At 30.7% G+C, this 20,420-nt stretch overlaps 2 protein-coding genes and 1 long non-coding RNA gene across 3 annotated transcripts; 2 read left to right on the forward strand and 1 right to left on the reverse strand.

Annotated features, from left to right (window-relative positions):
• The first annotated feature begins 371 nt into the window (after positions 1-371).
• On the forward strand, positions 372-1,007 carry LOC104881990 (uncharacterized). The gene is made up of 2 exons (XM_010663867.3): positions 372-712; positions 824-1,007. Exons 1-2 carry the CDS (start codon positions 385-387, stop codon positions 838-840), a joined length of 345 nt encoding a protein of 114 aa, XP_010662169.1. The 5' UTR covers positions 372-384; the 3' UTR covers positions 841-1,007.
• Positions 1,008-12,222: 11,215 nt separating this feature from the next.
• LOC132252694 (uncharacterized) lies at positions 12,223-13,341 on the forward strand. Its single transcript, XR_009464462.1, has 3 exons — positions 12,223-12,366; positions 12,516-12,964; positions 13,148-13,341. It is a non-coding gene; the product is annotated as an uncharacterized LOC132252694 (long non-coding RNA).
• Positions 13,342-16,363: 3,022 nt separating this feature from the next.
• Positions 16,364-17,147, reverse strand: LOC100258077 (putative germin-like protein 2-1). Its single transcript, XM_002276279.3, has 2 exons — positions 17,018-17,147; positions 16,364-16,920 (listed from the first exon to the last, which is right to left on the reverse strand). The coding sequence occupies exons 1-2, from the start codon at positions 17,145-17,147 to the stop codon at positions 16,364-16,366; spliced, it is 687 nt and encodes a 228-aa protein (XP_002276315.2).
• Positions 17,148-20,420: the final 3,273 nt, after the last annotated feature.

A 20,420-nucleotide genomic window follows, 5' to 3' on the forward strand; every position in this document is an offset into this window, starting at 1 on the left:
TCAATACACATAATGAAAAAATAAAGCGAAACGTAAGCATGATCAGTTCCGTCAGAAACCTCACCAAGTCACTGGCTTGGGTCCCATAGAGCATTTATCTTGAATTTTGAAACAGAATTAACCACGACCTAGCACATGGACATAAATTTTCCCACAAAGAATACACTTGGAATGTTCTTCAAAGTGATAATGGTAAGAAAATGGCATCCTCCACTATGTTGATGGGCTCCAACCAACCCAAAACTAAAAAGGCAATACACATATTGTAAGAAAATGCCATAGACTTTGTGCACAAAGGAATGGACACGGCCACTTGGGTACTCAACTCATTTCTATATATTTCAGCTGCTCCTCAGCAATGTTTTGAACTTGTGGGGAAAAAAAATGATGAGAAGCATGAGGGCGGTTCTGGTGCTGGTGGCTGCAGTCTTAGTATGCATTTGGGGGAATAATCACATGGCGAGCGCAGACACGAGTCCCAGCGAGTGCAAAGAGGAGAGGAACCAGCTGGTTAACGCTTGCAGGCCAGTGCTATACTGGCGCAGCCCATCTGCAGACTGCTGCCAGCGCGTTCGAGTGAGCCATGTTGAGTGTGTGTGCCCCTACGTCAGTACCAAGACCGCCGCCATCATTGGAGGCCTTGGTGTTCCATACGTGGTTAAGAAAATTGAAGGGTGTGGAAGGACAGTTCCTCGAAAATTCAAGTGTGGGAGTAAGTTAGCTTTGTTAATATTTTAATTGGAGGCCATTATTGATTAATTGATGATGATGGTTAATTAATGCACTTGTTTGATGTAATTGACTTGATTATTGGTTTCTGCAGGTATCACCACTCCATGAGGAAGACACCCTGCTCGCTTTGATATGAATATAGTTTGATCAGTTACCATGTTTAAGTACCGAGTATTAGCTACTGTTGCCATGTTTGTGAGTCGAATATCTCCTTGTGCTCCTGTTGTGCTACTATGACTTTACTATGAATAAAACAAGAGTATATTACCAAATAACTTTACTTTGACTTTTTAAAATCAAATTTATGGCTTATGATATGGAAATTTTGGCTATTAATGGCTTATGACATGGAAAGTTTAGTTTTTAATTAGATATCTTATAAGTTAAAATAAAGAATTGACATTTTTCTACCTTCTATTATAATTTTCTTTTTCTTTTTTTTCTTTTTAGTCAAACATCTACAAAGCTTTTATTGAAATAAGAAAAGTGTATTTTCATACATTCATATGAAAAATCAAAAATCACAAAATAGGAACTTAAGTTTATAAAATACAAATTTCAAATTGTTATTTAAATTAGTATTTCATATATATATATTTTTTTTGCCAAAGATACTACCTTTTAATAATATAAGTACTACCTTTGAGTATTCTACGTACTACCTTTGAATCGGTGAGCATATAAAACTTCAATTATTTTTAGATGTTCTTATTTTGTAATTATTTTTATATTAGTGTGCGAAAACTCATTTTTCCTATTGAAATTAAGAAGCCTAACTTATAAGAACTCAAGCTAAATAATACTTTGATGTGAAAATTAAGTTATAATAATAATTTTTAAAGAATAATATTAATACCATAAAAGTTGTATTAAAAAATAAAGTTTTTATAAGAAATAACATTTTTTTTCTTTATATATTTCATAGGAATTTTTTTAAGTATATATATATATTTTTTCTAACAAAATTAACCCAACATATAAAAAGCTTTTGTGAAGCATAAAAAAGAATTCTTGACTTAACAAAAGTCAATCTAAATAATACTTTAGATTAAGTCATGAAGTATATAAATATGTTTTATAAAATAAATTAATATCATAAGCTAATTTTTTTTTAAAAAATAACTTAACATAATGAATAAAAATAACTAATTTTTAAATTTTATATAATTAATTTTTAAAATGTATCTTTCTTCCTTATTTAGGATAGATATATTAATCTAATGATTAAGAGATTTTTTTAATTCATTTTGGTATATAACCTCAAATGCTTGGGAAAATGTTTGGTTCTAAAAACAAATATTAAGGGTCTGTTTGGTTCTTATTTTTAATAACTGTTTTCTGTTCTTGAAAATAAAAAAATACAAAAAAACTAGTTTGGGGAAGGGGGTGTGTTTTTATTTTTTGTGTTTTTAAAAACCACTTTTTTGATAACAATAAAAAGATATTTTCATTACTTTTTCATTATTCAAAGAATAGATTATTTTTTGTGTTTTCTCTTCTTTATTTTTGTGTTTTCTTAGCTGTTTTTTGTATTTCCATAAAGGTGAGCTCCACCCAACTACCACACCCCCACCCACAAACCATTTCTTCTTCTTTAAATTATTGAAATTAATATACTTACACATGTTAACAAAGTCATCATTTGTTTAAGCAAATTATAATTGGTGTAAAAATTTCAAAATGGTTTTTTTTTAATTTAAGTGAATTGTGCATATGAAAATTATTTATATATTTATAATATCAAGTTAATAGAAGAAAATATTTTATTAATTAAAAAAAAAACTTTTAAACATGTTTTTTATTTTACTTATTCTAAAAAACCTTTTTATTAATTCAACCAAACAAGTTTTTTTTTTTTTTTGAAAACAAAATCTGTTTTTCAAAATTCAGTCCTCAAACACATTTTTTATTTTTTCTAAAAACAGAAAAAATTGTTTTCCGAAACAATTTTTTAAAAACAGAAACCAAACGGCCCCAAGTTTCTTAGGGATTTTAAAAACACCAATTATTCTTTAAAACACAAAAAAAATATTTCTTTTTAAAATTCGAGACCACCTGAAATATTTTTGAAGATATCTATTGAAAGTTGTCTTAATTACAATTGTGTTTAAAAAAATCAATTTATTATCAAATTCTTCTCTATTTTTTTAAAACTTCGTTCTTTTAAAAATTATTTTGTTTTTATTTTTTTCAAAATCAACTTAAAAACAACTGGCTTGCTCAGACATGGCTAAGTGATTGACGTGGTAGGACCTACTTGTTCAAGATTTACACGGGGCAAAAGTTGTTGGCAGTTGCCTAGTTGGAAATTTGGAATATGCCTCCACTAGTGTATGGGTGTCAAGTGGGCGGTTTTCGAGTCCTTTGGTCAATATGGGTGCTTGGAAGTTTTACCTATTAATCATTTTCTCTTGACAATAAAATCTAAATTCTTTTCTAACACTCTCATACATATATTTATGGTATGAGAACCATTACAAGAGCAACAATTCAGATCAAGATAAAAAGGAAAATTTTATGGTATTAGCTATCCAACTTTAAATTTCAGCCGTTGAAAGCCAGTATGACAAAATCCAAATCGTTAAATAAAAACACAAATATATAAAAGTAATATATAAATAAATAGAACAAAGTAACTTAAAACAATAAGATCACATAAGAAGTGCATCAAATTTTTGAACGAAGGCAAATGTAGATGATGAATATAATAAAATTTTCTCAAACTTTCTTTATTTTTTTTCTAAGGAAATTAAAAGGAAATTTTCCTCGCATCTTGTCGTAATATCTAAATATAAATATAAAGAAAATGGTTTTTTTTCCTTAATTAGTACTTTCCATGAGCCATGATTAATCTTAATTCACCATGGATAGTGTTTTTATTTCTAATTTCCTTTTGTTTTCCTAGATAACCCACTAAGGAAAATATTTTATATTTGTTTTCTTTTATTTTCTTTCTCTAACACTTTTATATTTAGGAACTAAATACACATACACTTGAAACAAGAATTTATTAATAAGTTTTAAATCAATAACTTAAGTCTAATTTAACATAAAGTCAAATTAGTTCATTTAACTACATATTAAGTGAGTGTTTAGTAAACAAACTTAATAAGTTAAAGTGACTTAATAACTTAATTTAAGTCATTAAATAAATTAAGTATGTTTGATAAAAAAAACTTAATGATATGATTAAAAGTAAAAAATAACTTTAATTAATAAATAAAAACAATTAGTTTATTATTAATTCCATATCTTTATTTTATCTTTTTACTATTATTTGTTATAATTACCTACACAATTTCTTTTGATACTCCACGACCTTCATTATCATTTGACATCATTTGCTCTACTTATAATTTATGAGGATAAACATATCAATTTAATAATATAGAATAAATTTTAAATTAATTTTATTAAATAACCTTAATACTTAAAGTAAGAATTAAGTAATAAGTTTTAAGTCAATAACTTGAGTATAATTTAACTTAAAAGTCATCTTAAGCTATCAACTATCAAACTTTAATCTTTTGCAGCAATTGACATTGACAAACACAATTTCTAAATATAAATATTTAGAGCAAGTAGAGAAGAATATCCCATAGTAAACAAATCCACAATCCATTTTATTAAGCAGAAAAATGAGTCAATTGCTTTGGTTTTATTTAAGGGCGTGGTTGTGGCATGAAAAGAAAAAGAACTTATTAAAATGCATAAATATTTAGACATCCATTATATCCTTAATTATACGTACATTTTTCCATAAAATACATCAAGATACGATGTTCAAGAACAAAAACTTAAAATCAATTGTAAAATGTATTACATGCATATGATATTCCATCTCAATGTCTTTGCTTAGATTAAAAAACTTTAGATAAAGATTCAATTCTTTGGACGGAATTTTCATGCCCATAAGGGACATTAAAAATAGCTAGTATTAGCATTTGGATTAAAAAAAGGGCACCAAGAATATTGCAGCCAAAGATGGATCATTTCTTTAAATATTATAATTTTGTTTTGATGCATGTAGATAATATACTAGTTCTTAATAACAATTATTCATTATGAACATTTACCATGAGATTAAAAATTTTTATATGGAGAAGAATTAATTCCAATAAATGAAGTAAATGGTTCACTTCTCATATTCGTCAATTAAATATGTAGAACTACCAAATTCTCAATTATTATTAAAAAAAATTATTTTTTCTTATTAATATTTATTGAAAATTTCTGCAAATGACGGAGGATAATGGTGATGATAGGGGTTTGATTTGGATAACCTTTGTGATCCATATATTCTTATCAAATCTTCACGATGAATGATAAAAAGAAAAAAAAAAAAAAAGAGAAAATGAGTTGGAAATTAAACATAGTTCAAAAGGTAGAAAATGCAAATTACACCTCGTTAGATATAGAAAAATTTAGAGAATATATATGTGAATTACTTAAGTTAGAAATAATAGGACAAAACAACAAACATCAGCTTTTATGGTTAGCAATAGGAACAAAATCAATAGGGGAAATCTAGACTTGTAATTGATCATAAGAGACTTAATGATGATTGACAATAACTATTTCGATGGATATAAGATACCTAACAAAAATCACCTGATAAATTGTATACAAAATGCTAAGGTTTGCCATATATTGTTTCTAGTTGGTTCATTTGTTAACTTACAAACAGTTCTCTTATTAGATATCTAAAATTGTAAGGGTTGACTCTTAATTCCATTAGTTTCTTAAATTTTTCTAAAAAGACTCTCTTGAGGTCAATCACAGATTCTTCTCAATCAATCTTAATGAAAGCCTTCAATGAAGCTCATACATTTTGATAGGTTGACAAATTAGGGTATTCCTCATGATGATGTTGTGAATTGAGTATTTTTATAGTATTTTGCTAGATAATTAAAATTTGGTTGAAGTTGTTTGGTTTCTTTTAACTTGTCTAGAAAATCTAAAATGCTTTTACTGATATGAGGTTGTAATGCAATTTTTCCTTTTCCTACTCTACAAATGGCCCTCTATATTCATTACCATTATTTGCACATATGTATTTCAGCTTCCTTTTAGTTTCCCACTCAACTACAATATCAAAGAGCTTGAAAAAAAATTGGATTCTAGTCCTTGTTTTCTTCTTTTTTTTTCCAAAAAATTAATAAGCCCAAGTTTTTCTCAAATGATCATCAATGAAAGTAAGATAAGAATGAGTACTGTGAAAACTCACAACATCCATATCAATATGGACAAAATTTAAACCATTTGGTTTCCTAGATGAATAGAAACTTTTAAATACAACCCTGTGTCGTTTACCTATCATACAATAAGTGCATACCTTCAAATCTATAAATTTCAATCTATGAAGATTATGCTTCTTAGAAAGAATCGACATACCATTCTGACTCAAGCGAACAAGCGTACATACTAAAGTTGAGTGGAAGAATCTTCAACTGTAATTACCTCTCCCATAGGATGTAGCCTCTGTCACATAAAGAGAATTACATTTACTTCCTCTAGCTACTACTAAATACCCCTTTATGAGCTTTCATTTTCCTTCACCAAAATGGTTATGATAACCCTTGTCATCAAATAAACTAGTTGAAATTAAATTAAGATGAATTTCATTAACATGCCTTACATTGTTCTTCATAAATAATTTATAATTAAGCAATGTTTATATTTAGATAGATATCTCTCATGCTAGCAATTTTGCACTCAACATCATTCCCTATCCTCGTACAATAAAACTAGCCACTAGTATAAGGAGAAAACATCACGAAGCAAAGTGACATGATGCAAAGCATTGAAGTCTATGACCCAATGTGAATCCTAACATGTGAGATTAATTCTACCATCATCACAAACAATATAAACATCAATGACAACTACAACTGCAAGACTGACTCCTTTGTTTTCCTTACCTTTTTCTATATTTATTCCCTTCAAGTACTTTATATTAAAACTTCTTGTGTGTCCTAGTTTGCCACAAATAAATAAAACAAACAAAAAGAGTCTCGCAACCATAAGACAATAAACCAATCAAACACAGAGCATAAATCTCATCACCTAAATTAATTTCCATTGTATCCAATTGGTTCAATATACCTTGAAAAACATTTAAGTGCTCAAAAGTAGAGGGTTTATCATGATATTTCAAAAAAATAAGGTTTTTTTGTTTTTATTTATTTATTTATTTATTATTATTATTATTATTAAAAAAAGAAAAGCTTTGTTTTGTGCATTATTCTTTTCACGCGACTCCTGTAGAGTATTCCACACTTTATAAGCATTAGTTTCATGTGTAACACATTGATATACATTGTAGTGAACCAATTGCCTAATCTTTCCAATTGTCTTTCTATTTAGTTTTACCCAATCCTTATTAGATGAATTATTTGGTTTGCTACTATCACCTAACAAAGTATCTTCATACTCAAAGCAAATTCTTCATTCATGACTTTCAAATTAAATAATTTGTAGCCGTGAGTTTGATCATAGTATTATTATTATTATTACCCAAATCATCCATTTAATTAGGGTTGAAAAATTCCTCAAATAACTTGGCTCTAACATCACTTGTTGAAAAAACTAGCAATCTTAGAACAATTCCTCATAGAAACAAATCTAAACAAAACAAATAAATCATTTTATCCTTTATGCAAGGAACTAGGCATATTGTTACAAGATTCTTCAAATGACCCTCATCATGGGCTTATATAAGAGGTGGGAAGCTTCTAGAGACCCTTGGAGACATCTACACTTAGCTACAAAGTGGAAGAGTATGGAAGCTTCTAGAAAGGGCTAGAGATGTGCATACATCTCTACACTTGGCTAAGAGAGCATTGGAATAGTGTGGGGTGTTCTAGAATCTTCCAAAGTCATTTTACCCTTGTATATAGACTAGTGTGAGAGCTTCTAGATTATTCTTAAGTTGTAAGGAACCCTCCAAGATTCCAAAGAGTTCCATTGGTGCCTATAAATAGGTTAAGCCCTTATTTGGCCAAGGCACCTCCCAAAAACCACCCAAGAACCTAACCAACCAAGCAAATGAGTTCTAAAGCACTTGTAAAGCTTTCTTTGAGCAATAAAAGATTCCATTATTTAAGAGTTGCCTACTATGCCTTCTAAAGCTTCCAAATTGTGAGCATCTTAGCCTAGCAAGCTAAGTATTGGGAGTAAGGCCGACTTAGCAAGATCAAGTATCTTGACTTGTCTAAGTGCTGCACAAGCTTAGGAAAAGATTAAGTTTGTGACAATTGGTATTAGAGCGCGGCTATGAAGCGGGCATAGTAAAGGAAGCATGTTGGGCTCCAACGTGGAGGAGACTAGCGAACAACCTCGAGGGAGGGAGGTCGACCCTACTGCACAGGGCAGGGGCAGGAAGGATAAATCTCGTGATGCCATAGCTAACATGGAGGCAAGGCTAGCTAAGGTGGAGCTAGCCATGGCAGACACCCAGGAAGGGGTGGACGTGATTGAACTAGGTATGGAGAAGGGCTTAGAGGATTTAAGGGACCAGATCCAAGACCTTTGTGAGGGGGTGCTAGGCTCACAAGTTTAGTCGATGTCACACACAAGGAGTTCATGTCCTTCCAAGACAAGGTCATGAACATGTTCGCTAGTATGGAGTCAAGGGTGGAGGCCTTGGCTGCATGCATGGAGGCCCGAGACCAAGAGGTTCGACAAGAGCTGGCTCTACAAGACTGTCATATCAACATGAGTCATGACCACTCATAAGGCACCAAGGGTGGAGGTGCCCAAGCCACACATGTTCAATGGAAAGAGGGATGCTAAGGATCTGGACAACTTCTTATCGCACATGGAGCGCCACTTTGAGGCTATCGCACTAAAAAATGAAGCGATCAAGGTATGTACCACGACCCTTAACCTCACCGATAATGCTATTCTATGGTGGCGTCAAAGGTTCGACGATATGGAGAAAGACATTTTCACCATAGAGACGTGAGAAGACTTAAGAGGAGATTAAGAGGCAATTCTACCCCTAGGATGTGGCTTACCTAACTAGGAAAAACATGAGGCATCTCAAGCACACAGGCTCGATATGCCACTATGTCAAGAAATTCTCTTCACTCATGCTGAGATTCTTGAGATTCCTGACATGACTGAGGAGGAGTTGCTATTCAACTTCATGGATAACCTTCAAGGGTGGGTCGAGAAAGAATTAAAGTGTCGAGGTGTTCAAGACTTAGCCACTGCTATGGTAATAGAAAAGTCTTTAATAGATTACAAAAGGGAAGACTCCTCCAAGGTTGAGTATTTGGAGGATAGCCACACCACGGGTGGGGGAAACGAGGTTTCAAGGGACCACAATACTCCTAGATTGGGATTAGGTAAGACGCCTAACGTCCAGGAAGGAAGGGGTAAGGTGGAAAAGAAGGAGTTTACTCCTAAAATGAAATGCTTCCTGTGTGACGGTCCACATTGGGCACAGGATTGTCCAAAGAGGGAGACGCTTAGTGCCATGATCGAGGAGAGGGAATAAGAAGACGAAGTACATATGAACTCGATGCAGCTGCTAGGTGCCCTCCAAGTCAACCTAAAGCCTAGTACGCCTAAGACCTCCTTATTATCAGGGGTGCAAGTAAAGGAGGGAAAAGGGGAGTGAGCTGAGGTAGCCCACACACACATGGACAAGGTCACCAAGGGAAAAGTGAACTCAATGGGCAAGAGGGAACAACACTCTAAGTATCGAAAGTGTAGGGGTCTACATCCATCCTAGGCTTCATGGGAGAAGGAGGTGAAGAATGTCCTGGTTGAACGGGTCACCAGGAGATAAGGGATCCCTCCTATGATAGAGTATCTAGTTCGATGGAAATGACTACCTAAGAGGCAGGTAAGCTGGGAACATGCGGATGCTTTGAGAAGGTTTTGGAAACACATTGAGAGATTTCAAATAGAGACAATGACGAGGACGTCGACGGCATGGGTGGGGGAAAGTGTCACAAGATGCTTCAAATGACCCTCCCCATGGGCTTATATAAGAGATGGGAAGCTTCTAAAGACCCTTGGAGACATCTACCCCATGTTATACAATGAATTCTCTTTGAGTAATCTTTGATGGAAGAGCAAGGAATTTTACTTATACAATGGACTGCGATGACAGCAAGAGTTTCTATGACTTGCAATTTAGAGAATTACCCGATTGTCTATTTATAGATGAAGAGACTCTAACACGTTCCAACTCTGAAGCAGTCTCATAAAATTAATTAAGCAAAAGTCGAAATTCACAAAGAAGCTACTTAATTGATCAGGTACTTTGTGTATTAATTAATATTTTGGATAACCTTTGAGTTATCTCTAGCCGGCTAACAGGTCTGTGACATATAAGATGTGTGTTTTTGGTTCTTTTATTCTGCTATAATATAATAGTTTTGACCACGTCACATGCAATCTACCAAGTTGCTTCAGGTGAAGAATATGTTAATATTTTGCCAGAACTTAGATATACAATTAGAAGAGATCTAAGTAAGGATATAATTAAGACTCGTTCTACTTATTTAAGAAACTTTGCAACTCATTTAACACATTCCCACTGCGGCGGCTGTGACACAAACTAACACTACTACAAAAATAGTTAATGGTGTCACTATTTACGGTGTCATTTTAAAATAATGACACCATAGGGTTTATAATAAATAAAGGTGACACATCATATAAAAAATCTTCAATTGAGGTAGTTAGATGATATTAATTTTATATTTATAGTGTCATTTTTTGGGAAGTGACATCATATAAAATAAATTTTTTTAAGTATTATAACTTAATGAGCCCACTTTTAGAATTAATAATGATGGATACCATATAAAAATCCCATTGTTTCCATATCTCACCCACAATCCAAAAAATCTCAATATATAAATCCTATATATAAAATCATGATCTTCTTCAACCTTTTCTCTCACCCATCCATAGTCAACACGCTCAAAACCGACATTCTTCACTTTGTGGACTCCCAGGTAACCCAAAATCTCTTGAATCTATCATTTTTTTTTTCTTTTATTAATGTCATTATATTAATTGTTTCAACATCTTTGTATTATGGTTTTTGTGAATTGTGTTTTCTTGAGTTGTAGGGAAGAAAAATTTAGGTTTAATCTTCTAGCATGGAAGAAAAAACTATAGATTAATTGATTTTTTTAATCTAAACCAAACACATGATCAAGTCCTTAAAAAAAAGTGAAAAACAGGAAAAAATGAATGATTTTTAATATGTATTTGTGTGAGAATGACAGGTACAAAATTTTTTTAAGATATACTATCACATAATCTTCATCATTTCAAAAAAACGAGAGAGGAAAAAAAAAAAGAATGATTTTTCTGTTTGTATCTAAGTGGGAATGAGATATAGAATTTCGTTGAGAGTATCCAACCCCAAAATGACCAATCCGGGCAGGTATGTGTGTTATTGACGGGAGATTATAAGATGGAAATCATAACCATAGCCATGTTCTCTCTGTGTCTTTCTATCCTCTTCAATTAATTCATGGGCATAGATATTTTATTTAGTTTTTATATTTAGTTTATTTATAGTTTATTTAGTTTCTAAAATCCAATTAGTTAGATATTTTATTTGATTTTGTTTTTATATTTAAATATTTGAGTTTTGGAAAGTTTTTATATTTTGTTAATAGAAATAGAAATTTTTATATTTTTTATTATTAGGAATTTCTATTTTGTTAAATTGTAAGTATCTATCTCAATAAGAGATTATTAATATTCAAATGAAAGTGATGAAAGAGAGTAAATATTTTAATGCTCAATTATATTTTAATGTTTTTTTTTTTTTTTACATAAGGGTTTATTTATGTTTTTAATTTTGAAGTTCCCTTTCCAAGTGCAGCAACAAAAGTAGTGTCCAACCTTAAAATGGGCATGTGTGGTATTGACGAGAGATGATAAGATGGAAATCGTAACCATAGCCATGTTCTCTCTATGTCTTTCTATCATCTTCAATTAATTCATGGGCATAGATATTTTATTTAGTTTTTATATTTAGTTTATTTATAGTTTATTTAGTTTCTAAAATCCAATTAGCTAGATATTTTATTTGATTTTATTTTTATATTTAAGTAGTTGAGTTTTGGAAAGTTTTTATATTTTGTTAATAGAAATAGAAATTTTATATTTTTTATTATTAGGAATTTCTATTTTGTTAAATTGTAAGTATCTATCTCAATAAGAGATTATTAATATTCAAATGAAAGTGATGAAAGAGAGTAAATATTTTAATGCTCAATTATATTTTAATGTTATTTTTTTTTACATAAGGGTTTATTTATGTTTTCAATTTTGAAGTTCCCTTTCCAAGTGCAGCAACAAAAGTAGTGTCCAACCTTAAAATGGGGCATGTGTGGTATTGACAGGAAATGATAAGATGGAAATCATAACCATAGTCATGTTCTCTCTGTGTCTTTCTATCCTCTTCAATTAATTCATGGGCATAAATATTTTATTTAGTTTTTTGGAAAGTTTTTATATTTTGTTAATAGAAATAGATATGAGGACTTAAAGGGTTTATATTTAGGTAGTGCTTGAGCCAAGGAAAATGATAGTCCACTATCTTGACCCTATGCATCACAAACCATGTGAGGACTTAAAGGATATCGTAAACATGTAAGTTCTTCCTATTATTTTTCATAGTATTATTTTTAAATAAAAAAAATACATTCACCTCAAACACATTTTTTTTTATTATTTATATATATTAAAACATATAACATTTACCTATTTTAAAAATGTACCCATTGAACTTATTTACATAGGGCTCTTCGAATATCTGCAAAGAAAACATCTAAGAGGGAGCCATCTTAGCAACTAGTGCAGGTGACATCCAAAAATTTTTCTTTACACATTAGCTTATGCATTTGCACCATTTATATATGTGAGTACTAATGTTATTTTATAATTGATCGATTAGTGTCCAAGACAAGAAGGAGGGTTCGAATGTGGCTACTTTGTTATGAGATTCATTAAAGAGATAATTGTTTATCCTACAATTATTGCTTCAAAGGTATTACTTATTTAATGAATTGTACATAGTTTTAGGCTTCCAAATGTTATGCATTTTAATGTTATTTTCTTATTTGATTTCAGTTTGGTAATAAAAAAAACATATTCTCAAGTAGAATTCGATGAAATTAGAGGAGAATGGGCTACTTTTGTGCTACAACTAATCATGAATCATGTTGATGCATCATGATCACCATGCATGGTGAGTCCCTTAGCTACTACATGAATTTTTCCATAGGTATTGTATAGTAATGCTTATTCTTTGAATAATGTTTCTATTTGAAAAAAAAAATTAATTCTTAGATTTGTTCATTTATGATAACATAGATCCATGTTTATTTTCTTCAATAAAAATCTCTAAAACTTATTAAATTTTGAAATGCAGGTATACACTCTTGGGAGGGTGAAATGGAGAATAAAAAGAAAGAAGAAGGCAACAAGATTTTGGGTTTTTAAATGCAACTCTTATGTCATACGTTGTAGGACATAAACGTTACTTTAATTGCAACTGAGAAATTTAGATTTTTAGATGGGACTTCTATGTCATTTTATGGTTAGCCGGTTTTATGCTTATGAAATGGAGGTATACATGGATCTTGGGATCTTTAACATTTCTAAATCATGTTTTGGTATGTATTCACTCTTCTTTTTTAGTTTTGATGGGTTTGATATGTTGGACATACTATCCTTTATGAACATTTGATATACAAATATTATTAGATGATCAATGTATTATGAGTTATTCCAGAAACATTACAGAAAAATGAGTTAAATATAATATGATTGTTATATTTATGGAAAAAATATAAACAGGTTAATCTTATTAATTCATAAGCATTACAAAAATCAACAACTAAAACCAATCATATATTCCACAATAATTTACAATGATGTGATACCATAACTCAAAGGTGATGCATTTAATGTGACATCATAACTCAAAGATGATGTATTTAATATGACACCCTATCATCACTAGAAATATATGGTGTCACTTCTGAATAGGTCACCATTTATCTACTTTGGTGTCACTTCCAAATACGTCACCAATTGGTACCCTCTATGGTGTCAGTGGAGAAGGTGACGCTATGTTGTAGTGACACCTTATGTTTATGGTGACCCGTTATAAATGTCACCATATACCTTTTTCCTTGTAGTGTAAGCTAATTTATATCAATGATGGGATATCGGAGAGAGACCAAGCACCAAGGACCCACGATGTACACGCCCAGACTTAAATAGTCCCAAGAGGAGCTAATTTAAAAAAAAGGGAATTTTGGAGATGAATACATTTTTAATGCATTCTTATCGAATACAAAATATTAAAATAAAAATTTAATAAATAATTTAATTTTAATTATCTTTTATCCAAATTCAACTTGACCGAGTATTAAAAATATGAAAAACATTATTATAATTTTCTAATGAGTCTTTGTTAATATTTTGAATATCATGTCTATAAAATCATTTCTTTTCATTAAATACATCTAAATTATTTATTTATTTGTATAAAATGTATTTTCAAGTACTATATATTATATTATAGATATATCATTTAAGAGTAACAATTATTTTGTATTATTTTATTCTTTTATTTTTATTTTTCAAAATTTTGTATATTTTGTATCAAAATATTCACTAATATTTCTCAATATATTCCAATATATCCATAAACCGAGTTACCGATATATCTGTTGAAATTGATATTTTTGTTATTGATTAGTTGTTTGATAAGTTGATTTTCATAAAATAAAAAATACAACATTTTAAAAAAGTATATTTTTTAAAAGGGTGATTAAAAATTAGAAGAACTAGATAACAAATTGTTTTTTTAAAAAAGATAATTTTAGTTGAATTTTGAAATTATCTTTTGAAAAAAATAAAAAACCCTCTTGCTTTTTAAGATTATTTGTTCTATAATTATATCAAAAAATTTTAATCAGAGTAATAAGATATACATACAATTTTGTATTCTTCTAATATATATGCCAACTAATTGTTGAATTTGGCATGTACAATTCATGAGTTCAAGTATTAATTTGATATATTTGATTTAATTTATTTAAAATTTATATAATTTACAATTTAAGTAATTTTTAAAAAATTTATTAAAAATATTCTTAATAAAATAAATCAACATAACTTGTTAACCCAAACTTTTATTTTTATTTTTAAAAAAAGCATATAAAAAAGCACAACTATTATTTATGATTCATGTTATAATTGCATCAATGTTATATAAGAAATCAAATCATTACACTTTATGCAGAAGTTTAAATATGCAAAAGATCTTTCTCATTATTGAAGAGTTTTATAATGCCTTATACATATGAAATGACTTCATAGTATGAAATATTTAAAATTTAAAAACTCTCTTCAATAAATTATGCTCTTGAAGACAAGCTAATATGATCATGAGGTTTCAAAATCTTATATTTTTATACAAATCCCTTGTATGAAAACCTTGCCAAAAAATATATTGACAAATCCCAATGGCATCCACTCCACTTTTCTCAAGGTACACATTAGATCAAGTTGCTAATAAATCATAACTTAAAAATATTTGGTCCTAAGTCCAATAGAATATGATGTCTAATTTGAATTATTCAACCTAATCAACCTCATTCTTATAAAAGGAAAATTGTATTTCTTGTACTCATTTGAAAATGTACACAAAATGATAATTCGTATTTTCATATTTTAAATGATATTATGTAATCCCAAAATGTTTGTTGTCTTATGCACATCTAAGTCGAACTAAGATAATACGAGATACCATTTTTGGATGATATATGTATTGCATTTCATTTGAATGGGTAATACCTTTAACTTTAAAGTACATAAAATTCTAATTATCTTTCGAAGTCTATAACATGAATTATTTTGGAACTTGTGCATAACTTAGAAATCTTAGCTCCCTTCTCACTACCCTTTGTTTCATTGTTTTGTTGGCATTTAACTAGAGATAAATACTTCATATGTAATTACAAATGCTTTATAAAATTTTAAAAGTAAATTATTGTTTTTTTTATCTTCTCATATTTTAAAATTTTGAAAACCTTTTAAGAAGAGAATGTAAATTTCTTATTTTTATATAAGAGTTCTTATATAATTTGTATATAAATTTTTATTTTTAAAAATTAAAAAATAGGAGTTGCATTCAAACACCAAACCTTCTATATAAAATATAAGACTCTTACCAGACATAAAATGATATTAAGGAAAAAAATCAGGTATTAAATTTTGAAAGTAATTTTTAGATACATAAAGTAATACTTTTTTTTATTTTTTATTTTTTTGTAAAAGTTTCTTCTTTTTATCCAGAAGTTATTATTATTTACTAGAAAGCAGCCTAAAGAATTTAATATAGCAATGATTATTGCCTTTTAACCGTTTGAATTAATTCAGTGATAATTAATTATCATGGTACAGGAGCTTTTGCCTTTAGGAGAAAAAAAAAATTGAAATTTATTGGATAGCTGAATGATGAAAATTACATATTATTTTCATAGGGATATGCAAAGCTTGATGGTTGCATATTTAAACAATCTATTTATGGTATTATCATGAGTAGCTGGATCTGCATGGTGAGTCCTTCCTCCTAGTAGGTGTGGTTGTCAGTCCAGAACTGAGATTGAAGATAGTTAACCTCATTCTTGTCCACTTGGAAGGCCTTCGTGAGAACATCAGCTGATATTGCTGGCTTTGATCCAAACACTGCATTTGCAATGGTGATCACGCCTGGGTTCTGGCTACTCAATGAAGCAATGGCCACTGCGTTTGTTTTTCCCACATTGAGCTGGAAGTGAATGAGACCTTGTGGGAAGACGAAAACGTCTCCTTTGTAAAGGACCTTGGAGATGAGGCGGTTGTCAGGGTTAGAGGTGACAAAGCCCACATAAAGTGTGCCCTCCAAGACAGTGAGGATCTCTGTGGCACGCGGGTGGGTGTGGGGAGGGTTGAGACCGTATGGCGCATAGTCAACCCGAGCCAGGGAAACGCCAAGGGTGTTGAGTCCAGGTATCTGTGCCACGTTTGCTGGTGTGACCATCGAGCCAAGTTTGTTTGATGTATTCCCTGGAACACGAAGCCCCGAAAAGAAGAAATCATTTGGCGTTGCAAGCTTTGGATCCCTGCAGAATTTTCCATTCACAAACACTGCAAAGCAACAAATATATTAGGACGTCGACTAATGTAGCCTTGGAAAGATCAATATACATAGATGAGAATGCTAGAGAGAGCATGAGTATTTTACCAGTGTCGTTTGTATCATTAACAGCTACACAGAAGTCCTGAAGAGGACTGGGATCAGAGGCAGAGGCAACAGAAAATGCCATAGCCAAGAGTACAACGTATGAAAGGGTGTTAGCTCCCATCTTCTTCATGTTATACAAAGACTTCTCTTCGAGTAATCTCTGATGGATTTCTTTGATTTGCAATTTTGTGGATTACCCGATTGTCTATTTATAGATGAAGAGTCTCTGACATGTTCCAACTCTGAAACAGTCTCATAAAATTAATTAAGCAAAAGTCAAAATTCACAAAGAATATGTTATATATCTCTAGCCGGCTAACAGATCTGTGACAGATAAGATGTGTGTCTTTCGTTCTTTTATTCTGCTATAATATAATAGTTTTGACCACGTCCCATGCAATCTACCAGGCTGCTTCAGGTGAAGAATATGTTAATCTTTTGCCAGAACTTGGATATAGAATTAGAAGAGATCTAAGGAAGGGTATAAGACTGAGATATACAATCTGACATGTTCCACTGCGGCGGCTATGACACAAACTAAGCTAATTTATATCAATGATGGGATGCCGGAGAGAGACCAAGCACCAAGGACCCACGATGTATACGCCCAGACTTAAATAGTCCCAAGAGGAGCTAAAGAAATACCTCAGCTGATCCTGTCTTTTTGAAAAACTTTGTTGGGTTTTTTTATATGCGGAGACCAGGTAGATCACTGGGATATCAGATCAATGGGTATAAATTCTTATTAGAATTTATACAAAATATGAATTAATTCATATATAAGTTCACTGGTTAATTTATAGGTGAATAACAAAAACCCATCCGTATCCGTATCTTGAGATTTCACATTTTCATCAAGACTAAGTTGTTAGAATTTGATAATTTGAATTCTATTTGGTCTGATCTGAAAAGCTCGTGGTGTGACATATATAATGAAATTATAATTGTGAGATTTTTGAGGGTATATGGTTGACCCAATTTTCTAGTTTGGACTTACTTTGTTAATTACTCTCTCTCTCTCTCACACACACACACACATATATATATATATATTATAGTTTTAGGATTATGATGATTATGTTGTTGTCGTAGCTGTTCACAACTCTTCCCTCTTATACTAATATTTTAATATAGTGGATTTTTTTCTCCTCTATCCATATATTGAGATTTCACATTTTAACTAGTATTAAACACAGATTTTACAAATTGAAACGATCTTGCAATCATCAACATCATGTAGTGTGTAATAATTAATTATGTAGTAAGCATGGTTAAAAATGTCGATATTTCCCCAATACATCGGAATTCCACAACAACATATTTTATTTTGGGGGAAATACCGATATTTCAGGATATTTCCCGATTTTTCATTGCCGATTTTCGGATGGTCAACGCTTTGGTCAAACTCCAAAAATTTTGCAATTTTGCTTCCTTGAGACTTGAACCCCACTCTTTTGTGTAGGGAAAAGAAATTCATGGCCACCTTAATTACCATCTTAATGAAACAGACTATTTGTGTACCCTGCATTTCGACTCATGCGTTTCCCACTTGATGGCGAGCTCGATTTTAATTTGAAAAATGATTTTTATTGATTAAGAAAATGACTTGGAGTCGCCACTTATTTTTGTTTTATTTTTAAAAGGGTAAACAAAATAAGAAAGAAAACCCTAAGCGCGACTCCTTATTTTGGAAAATGTGATCTACGAAAAACCGGATCGGGCTCGGGGGTCAGGTTACTTATCGGGAAGGTAAGGTAAAAGACCATAGCACCCCTCTAAGTCCCTAAAGTCGGGTCTCTACTAATAAAATGAAGCTGACGTGGCAATTGACGAGTAAATCAATGAATATCCTGAATGATCATGCACACATAAGAGTCGAGACATGCATAGACAACGATTATAGGGAAAATGGGTACATACCTGGGCAACGAGCTGCCATGCGCTATCAATAGAGAGAGTTAGTGCACAATTTAGGAATAATCGCATGTATGTCAGAGAGTAAGGTAAATCAATCATGTATGATAATCAAAGCAAACAATCAATCAATCAATCAATCTTAAAGTCACCCATATTGGGCCCCCCACCAAAGCCCGTTTATTTAGCATGACTTAATGTCACAGATTCCATTATTCTGGAATTATGAAAAATTCGTTCACGCTTATTAAAATCAAGAGGAGTGGAAGATCGTTTGAAAACCAGAGCGGAATTGAAACTATTTGAGAGAAAATTAGACTTTTGAAATTTAATTGAAAAATTGGAATCTCGATGATCACTAGAAAATTGGAGTTTTAGAGTTTATTTGAAGATCAGACTCTTAGAGGTTGAATGTGAGAATGTGAATTTTAGAAATCGAATTTGAAAGAGGTTAGAATTTTGAAAATGATTTGAGGGTTCGGGATCTTAAAAAAAAGATTAAGTTACGAAAGTTGGGATTATGAGAGTTGAATTTTGAAAGATATAAGAATCGTAAGTTAATTGAGAAGTAGAAATTATGAAAGCTGATTTATAAAAATTGGAAATCTCGAAAATCGTTTGAAGGCGGACTTTTTAGAAATGAACAAATAAAATGGTAGTAAAAATGATGATGATAACAAATAAGTAACTGGGTAAATATGGTAATCGGAACATTAGGAACTGAAGATTAAATTTGGGAGTAGGACACTTGGAGTTTTAGATAGCTAAATTTAGGAATCGTAATTTTGAAGAATTAGACTTTAATGATTGAGATTTTTTAAGAGAAATAAATAGGTAAATATGGAATAATGTTATTAATTAATCAAAACGATATTTGGACTGATGAATAGTGAATAGTGGGATTTCGAAAATTAAGTTTGAAAGTCGGATCTTTGAATAATTGAACTCTAGTTATGGGAATTTTAAAAATAAAATAAAATAAGTAAACGTGGAATTTACAATAATGATAACAAAGATGATATTTAAATGAATGAAAGTGAATGGTGGAATTTTTTTAGTCTAAAGGTTAAATTTGGAAATCCGGTTTTGAAGAGTTGAATTTTAATGATAAATGAATAAATAAATATGGAATAATGAAACTTATTAACAAAAATAATGTTTAAACGAATAAAAAAGAATAGTGGAATTTTTCTAATTGAAAATTTGAATTAGGGCGTTGGATTTTTAAAGGATTAGACTTGGAATAAATAGTAGACATGAGATTATAATACTAATTAACAAGAATAATATTTAGGCGAATAAAAACGGATAGTGGAATTTTTGGGATTGAAGTTTTAATTCAGAGATTGGATTTTTTTGAAGAATTGGATCCTATAAAAATAAATAGATGTGGAACAAGAATCCTAATTAACAAAAATAAAATTTAGATGAATAATGGAATTTCTGGGATTGAAAGTTGAATTAAAACATGGGGTTTTCAAAAAATTGG

This window comes from Vitis vinifera, chromosome 16 (assembly GCF_030704535.1).
Source record: "Vitis vinifera cultivar Pinot Noir 40024 chromosome 16, ASM3070453v1".
NCBI classification, from domain to species: domain Eukaryota; kingdom Viridiplantae; phylum Streptophyta; class Magnoliopsida; order Vitales; family Vitaceae; genus Vitis; species Vitis vinifera.

What these genes read in the sequence shown, in the direction of transcription:
- LOC104881990 (XM_010663867.3), top strand. Translation starts at nt 385, where the DNA reads ATGATGAGAAGCATGAGGGCGGTTCTGGTGCTGGTGGCTGCAGTCTTA.
- LOC100258077 (XM_002276279.3), bottom strand. Translation starts at nt 17,147, where the DNA reads ATGAAGAAGATGGGAGCTAACACCCTTTCATACGTTGTACTCTTGGCT. An exon ending in TAATGATACAAACGACACTG is followed by an intron (nt 16,921 to 17,017) that starts GTAAAATACTCA and finishes GTTGCTTTGCAG; the next exon opens with TGTTTGTGAATGGAAAATTC.